We start from the raw sequence: 7,876 nt of genomic DNA, 5'->3' as shown, positions 1-7,876 counted from the left end.
AAAAAAAGAAGCTCACAAAAAATTTTAAATAACAAATTCTCAACAGGATTATTCAACTTTTTTCCGAACTTCGGAAAAAATGCAAATCATTATATAGTCAAATTTATGCAAATTACATACAAAAAATTGAAAATGGTGTAAATGTAAATCTAAAATCATTTTGACATTATGTCCAGTCCTTGAGAACTAATAGATCAAATATACCTAATACAGTAATCTTGATATAGTTGTATCTAAAAATATCAATGAAACAACTAAATTATTTGCAAAATATTTCTTTCAGTTTATATAGTTTATTCTAATAAAATTGATTTATATGATAGTTCATTAGTTGAGAGTAATTTCAATTTAAATTCTTCGCATATTTCAGAATATGAAATTTATGATATGTTAGATTCATTAAGTGTTTATGCAGGTACTGGCCCTGATGGAATCCCATCGTCATTTTTAAAGGCTTGTAAGTCAGTTTTAGTCAAACCACAACATTATTTATTTAAGTTATCGCTTTCTAGTGGATATTTATCGAATATTTGAAAAAGATCTTATATTACTCCTATTTATAAATCTGGTGATAAAAGTAATATTCGAAACTACCACCCTGTCTCAAAATTATCACTCATTCCTAAATTATTTGAAGCCATTATTACTAAAAAGTTGACAAACATTTTAATTAATCATATAAGTCTACACCAGCATGGTTTTTTGCCTAAACATTCTGTTTTAACAAATCTATTAACCTATCAAACGTATTTATTGAATTCAAATGATAAAAATTATCAGGTTGACACACTATATATGGATTTTCAAAAAGCTTTTGACAAGGTCAATTATGATATTTTGCTAGTCAAATTAAGAGCTTTTGGAGTTAATGGTACACTTATTTCATGGATTGCATCATACTTTAACAAATCGTTCTCAGGCAGTAAAACTATCTTTTCATATTTCTGCTGATTTTCACGTATTATCAGGCGTCCCACAAGGATCGCATTTAGGAACATTACTATTCTTAGTTTTTATTAATGATTTGCCACAGTTAATAGATAGCGACGTTAATATATTACTTTCTGCAGATGATGCTGAATTATTTTGCTCAGTAAAATCTTTTTCAGATGTTGAGGTATTACAAAAACAATTGTACAAATTTTTTTGGCGGAGTATTAAAAATTGCCTTCCTCTAAATATTGATAAGTGCAAAGTAGTTTCATTTACTCGTTCAAAAAACCCAATACTTTTCAATTACAAATTAAATAGTATTGAATTAAGCGGAGAAGCTGTTATTAAAGATTTAGGTGTACATTTTGAATCGAATTTATCTTATAAATTTTATCACAACTCACAATTAAATAAATCCTATAAAAAGTTAGACTTTATTAACAGAAATACTCAAGATTTTAAAAAAACATCCAGTTTGAAAACATTATACTGTTCCCTAGTTCGACCAACTCTGGATTTTAGCTCTATAATATGGACTCAAAATCTTTCTACATATTCAAAAGACCTTGATCGAGTACAATATAAATTTCTTAAGAGGATAGCTTTCTTATCTAATTCAAATATATCTAAAGATTCATATAGTACTATTCAGGATTCTATTGGTTTAGATTCACTAGATCTAAGAAGAAAACTCTTTGATGTTTTATTTATTTATGACCTACTTAATCTGATCTATTTTTTATTCCTCACTATCGTAAGAGTTTAGGTGCAGTATTTTTTTCCTCGCGGCCTAGTTATGGCTAATATAGTGTCCATTTCCATCGATTTTTTTGATATAAATCGTGAAAAGTTCAAGTTAAATGCATCACTAGTAATAAGAAATAAAACCATTTTATAGTTTAAGTCTAATTAATTTATTTATTCTTAGTTATTTTATGTTATTCTCATACATTGTATTTTGAGTGTTTTGTAAATAGTTTTAATATGTTATTATTCTTATTGATTATTATTTGTCTGTCATTATGTAATTTGTCAATATGTCTTATAATTTGTATATATATATTACATTCAATTCTGCNAACGGACGAAAGGTTAATCGGATGAAAAAAATTATAAGAACAAAATTATTCTTATAATTTTTTTTTCTATTATATTATAAAGTTAAAAATAAGGGTTCCCATTTAAGAAAATTATAAATAAGGGGTTTTATCCTTAAAGGGACGAAAAAAATAATGGTTCGACTACATATTATTGTAGAGTTCTTTGAACTTGATATTTTTTCTCTACAATAAAATTTAAAATTCTCAATATTTTCTGAGAAAATGAGTGTCCTACCAGATTTCAATCACCCAGTATATACAGGGAAATGGTGTTNTTTTCTGAGAAAATGAGTGTCCTACCAGATTTCAATCACCCAGTATATACAGGGAAATGGTGTTATTTAAAAAAAAATGTATGTCAAATAAAAGAGGAATATATATTATGTCTAATAAAAAATTTTATTGATCCATACATTTTTCAATAATTTATAGCATTATAAATTTAAAAATGTAAAATATAAAATCGGGAATTTTCACACAAAAATATCATTTGGTAATTATTTTCACCGTGAAGACAAAATAAAACTCGAAATTTTTTTTTTTCCATAATAAAGTATATTACATTAACTTTAATTTAAGATATATATATAAAAGTGTCAGACTTTCCGGAAAACTTTCAAAAGTTAAGTTGAAAAAGTTATTTTTTTGTGAAAAAATTTAACATTTTAAATCCCCCTTTGTGAGCAAGTAAAGTATCAGATTTATAGAAAAAATATACTAAATGATAGGTAAACACATCATGCATCTAAAAAAAAAATTATATTCAAATGGTAATTTTTAAAAAATTTGTGGCAGTTTTAAGTAAAAAAAATTGAAAAAATGTGGAAAATTAGCGATTTTTAAATTTGTAACTTTTTTTGAGAATTCCTCTATTTACGGGGAATGAGGGAAATTTTTTGAAATTTTAAAGGTGATATCTTCATCTAGATCACGATTTGCGATCTTTTGACGTATCGTTGAAAGAAATCGGTTCGGTGAGAGCTGAAAAAGAGTGGTAAGAAACACAAAAAAAATAAATATTAAAAATTAAAAAAAAACACATCATAGTAAAACTAATTCTTTCTCAGCTTCGCATCAAAACTAATATTAAATATTTATTTTATAACAAAGTAAATACTCTAAAAAATGCCATTGAAAAATATAGTTGCAATAATTATAATATTCGAAAAACACATAATTATATAATTTTACAATAATTTGTATGTAATATTTTTTACCATAAAAAAGTCGAGTAATACAATTTGATATGATAAAGAACATTCACAACACATTAATTTATGTGTATTCTTTATATTATTATTATTTTAGTATTAAAATACAACTAAATAAATTTAGAAACATGTGTTGCAAAACTTTTGACAAATTGTAGACCATGTGAACAACTAGCATATATATATATATATAATCTAATGACTTTACTCATTGAAGAATTAATAAAACCATGTCGGTTTTATAATATATGTCATTTTATAAAACTTATCTTAAAGAAACTACTCTCACAAAAATATTTTAATAATTAAAAATTTTGAAAAATTTTTATACATTATTTTTGAACTAAGAGGATGGTAAGTATTTCATTTTAAACTCTACAAGGCGGTTCGTTAAAATTAAGACAATCATTTTCTTGGAAACTTTTGAAACATTTTAATTATCACAAAAGAAAATATTGTTTGATTCAAAGAACTCCACAATATCATGAAATTAAAATTATTTTATTAATTTTAGAGATAAAAAACCTAATATTAAATTTTCATTAATGGTAACCTCTATTTATAAGTTAGATAATTTGATAGAAAAAAAAATGTTGTATAAGAACAAAACTTATTTAACTCCATATTATTGTAGAATTTTTTAATTAAATAATATTGTTCTTTACAAAAGTCTTATGGTTAATGAATCACTTTGTATTTTCAAAATTAAATTGATGTTTAAATTATTTTTTTAGAGTTCAAATTTGATCAATTTTATGATTTTGTACTTTATTTTATCAAATGGTAATATACAAATAAATTTATTGCGCAATATTTAAAAACCCAGCATGAAATTTAGGTTGATAATTTTTAATCTAAATTCAATATTTTAAGTTTAACGTCATACTATACGTCATATATGTGAATTCATAATGAAATATGAATATTGATAATATGATTTAAAAAAGCGTTAAGTAAATATATAATTAGAGAATGAAGTAATCATAACATTTTATGATCGTAACATTTAAAACTTAGCTATTGAAAATAATACATTTATGACTGGATCAAGTAAACTTTTTTTATGAAAAAAATAGTAAAAATTTTAATATTTTTTAATTTTATAATGAACTTAAAAGTTAAACATTTTTCTTTTTGATAATAATAAACATTCATTAAAATTTTAATTAAAGAGAATATCTCATGTATATACATACAATTTAAAAACTAGCTCACTAGTAAATATTTCTATAACATAATTCTTGGTTAAAACAAATTTTGTAAATTAGTTGAAATAATAATAATTATATCTCTCCAATGATTGTATATTCATTTTATTTGAATATTTATTCTTGAGATTACTATGTAATATCATTCAAACAAATTTGACAGTAATTCATTGTTATATAAATGTTCTAAATCATATTAATATTTTTTTTCGAAGTACAATTAATATATTTGTAAGAAGCCAAAATATTAAATCAACTTTTTGAATTAATAATAAAGTTTACATTAATGAATAAAATATATTAATTAGACCATAATAATATGATTATTATAATAATATATAATAATAATAACCATATATGGTTATACGGACATTAATATGTCCTATTAAATTTTTCTTTATTTTCGTAGTAAAAATTTCAATACTAAATTTTTATACGTATTTTCATATCAATATAATTTTATTTAAATGTTTAAAGAACATGTTTATTATTTGTCAATAATTTTTTTATTTATTTATTTTTTACATTATTTTCAATAATGAAAATAAAGTAAACTAAAAAAAACGTATGTTTTATTTGATTTTAAATTTTAAGTTGTCAATGCTTCAAATCATTTTCTTACAAATAACTTTTTTGGGCCATAAAAATTTTATGACAATTCCTTATTACAAACATTTTAATAAATAAAACGGATAGGATAGTGGGATGGAGATACGTATATCGCTGCTCACTTCAGACCTACACAATGTATTAAGAAAGTTCATTAAAACCCATCAACTTTTTTTTTACAAGAAAAATGCTAAAGAATAGCTATTTTGAATTTTTGAAAATAAAATAATTTACTTTTCATTTTCAATGAAATTGATGATATTAATAACAAATTTAACTATTGTTTTATCTTGGAATTAGGTTCTTCTATTATCAGTGAGTATCATAATAAAATAAAATAAATAAAATTATCCACCAAAACAAATACCTATAAGTGTTTATAACTCGTACTCTAAAACATGAAAAGTTTCAACCAAAAGAAAAAAATATATACCAATCTCTATATCTCGTGTCACTCTAGATGATCAATTAATATCCCCCTCTAATATGGCCACTTCCCTAGGACTTAACTTAGAACCCAAGTTAATAAGGATTCCTTATTGCGAGTTCTATTTTTCCTTTGTATCACACTGAACTAATTTCCTTTGTTGTATTACTGAGACAATGTGGGAATCTCATCCCTCCTCCCTCTAATTAATTATTAATTCTATTAGTCGTCTAATGATTGATTACAGATTTTTTCTATTCTCTTCTGAATTCATATGCCAACGTAAGTGGCTTAAATCAATTATAGCATTTGTGTTGAAAAAACCGTATTTTTATGCAATTATTTTAGTCTGTTAATTTTTTACGACCTATCTCACTCTAATTGTTTATTACTAAAAAACCTACAATGAAAGTATTATTTGGATATTTTACATAAATAAATGTTCTCAATTATCTCTAATTATCCCGATAAGACAAATATTCGAATGCGATGAATCACGCAGTTAGGTTGGGTACTTCCTATTTATGAATGCCCTTATGAGATTTTAATCCTCAATCCTGCTACTAATGTTCTAACTGATTTCCTGACTTCTTGTCTTCGTCCTATACAATTTTTTAATACACTTTAAAAACTTTCCCAACTTTCGTTTAAATTTGACTGATTGTTATACCTCATCATTCAACACAGGTTGTGCTTATTACATACCAAGTTTTGATATGTCATCTTACTCTTTGTTGTACTATATAACATTTTTTTATTTAAATAGTTCATACTGCCCCTTAATATCCCAATAACTAATTAAAATGTTATTTTCGAGCTATAATATTTATATTATAAACGCTATGAAAAAAAGAAGTATTTTTTTATAAGCATTTGATTATTAGTAAATATAATAAATAAAATAAAATGATCGATAAGACCAATATCTATGATATTTTTCAATTCTAAACACTCCTTTTATTAATTATTATTTACGTATTTCACGTAAAATTTAATTAAAATGACTCCGGTCACTGTTCGGTACGCCGAAACTGTCCGTTTCGTCGCCCGTCTCTGCACCCTAAGCAGGACTTCATGGTTTTTGGACGAATATTCAAGAGTATCCGCCCAAACCGGGAACTTATATAGGAGAACCGAGTGTACGATGCTGACTAATAGTGTCCGCTCCAACTCCCTCGGCCCTCTCAGATTGGCCAAGAGTCCCACCAAACTATTCATGACTTTTTGGGTCTGTTGGGCAGCACGAGTAATTATTGCATAACTTTTGAGCCATAACATTTATATAATAAAATCCAAGACCAAAAAAAATCTATTGTTTTTGGATTATAAGTAAGTATCATAAATAAAATAAAATTATCGATAAGACCAATATATATACTGCAATTAGCATAATTTTAAAATTTAAACTCCTTTTTATAAAAATTTGTCTTATATTTATAACTATAAGACAAATTTTAGTTAATTCATAAGAAATACAATTTAAGCTTAAATACAAATTATGTATAGTTAAAATAATATAATTTTATCGTATTTCTATAGTGTTGGAGAAAAATAAGGAAGGTATGTTAATAAATTTAAAAAAAAGTAAGAAAAACGTTTTATTCTAATCACTTTAATAACATTATACAATAATAAAATTATAGAATTTAATAAAATTGATAAAGGTAAGTTTTTTATTTATTAATGAATACAATACAGTTATTTTTGAAAACTACTTTATTCAGAGATTAAATATTATTTACGATTTTAATACAGAATTAATTTATTTAGATAAAATTATTTATTTAAATGATGAAATAAAGTAATATCAATCGAAGTGAATTCATTTAAGAAATAATTGTAATTAAACGTTTAATTAATATTTTCGTATTTTACATAAAATTTAATTAAAATGACGTTATTAGATCAATTTAAACAAAATTTTGAAAATAACTAAATACAATATGTTAAGAAATAATACTCTTACTCTAAGCATTTAAATAATAGAAAGAAAACGTATTTCTATTGTCCTCATTGTTTGTAACAATTTGCCTGATTCCTTATTTACTTAACACACTGTTCACCTCATGAATTTAAGTTATTTTGTACATATTTTTAATTTATAACTATATAACAAATTTTAGTTAATGCGTTAGAAATACAATTTAAGTATTTATAATAATATAATTTTATGGTATTTCTATAGCTTTGGACAAAAATAAGGAAGGTATGTTAATCAATTAAAAAAAAATAGTAAGAAAAACGTCTTATTCTAAGCAATTAATAACATTCAAATTTTTATTGTAGAATTGAATAAAATTGATGAAGGTAATTTTAGCTTCGATGCGAAGCTGAGAAGGTATTGGTTTTACTATGATGTGTTTTTTTTTTTTTTTTTTTTTTTTTTTT

At 23.7% G+C, this 7,876-nt stretch overlaps 1 protein-coding gene across 6 annotated transcripts in view; it reads left to right on the top strand.

The window, feature by feature from the left end:
* Positions 1-3,480: 3,480 nt before the first annotated feature.
* LOC126893582 (uncharacterized) overlaps positions 3,481-7,876 on the top strand; it is a 25,479-nt gene continuing 21,083 nt past the window's right edge. For 3 of the 6 annotated variants that reach the window (XM_050663925.1, XM_050663924.1, XM_050663922.1), the window contains exons 1-6: positions 3,481-3,598; positions 3,979-4,027; positions 5,362-5,376; positions 7,028-7,048; positions 7,132-7,152; positions 7,674-7,694. In XM_050663925.1, coding sequence (XP_050519882.1) covers positions 3,596-3,598; positions 3,979-4,027; positions 5,362-5,376; positions 7,028-7,048; positions 7,132-7,152; positions 7,674-7,694 — 130 coding nt within the window. In that variant the 5' untranslated portion in view covers positions 3,481-3,595. Of the gene's footprint in view, positions 3,599-3,978; positions 4,028-5,361; positions 5,377-7,027; positions 7,049-7,131; positions 7,153-7,673; positions 7,695-7,774; positions 7,796-7,876 lie in introns of all 6 variants that reach the window. The other 3 variants (XM_050663923.1, XM_050663921.1, XM_050663926.1) reach the window with 2 other exon arrangements.

Source organism: Daktulosphaira vitifoliae, unplaced genomic scaffold, assembly GCF_025091365.1.
Source record: "Daktulosphaira vitifoliae isolate Bord-2020 unplaced genomic scaffold, ASM2509136v1 Scaffold_1, whole genome shotgun sequence".
NCBI lineage: Eukaryota > Metazoa > Arthropoda > Insecta > Hemiptera > Phylloxeridae > Daktulosphaira > Daktulosphaira vitifoliae.
Note: the sequence above shows the minus strand (reverse complement) of the source record. Positions and strands in the feature narration are given on the sequence as shown.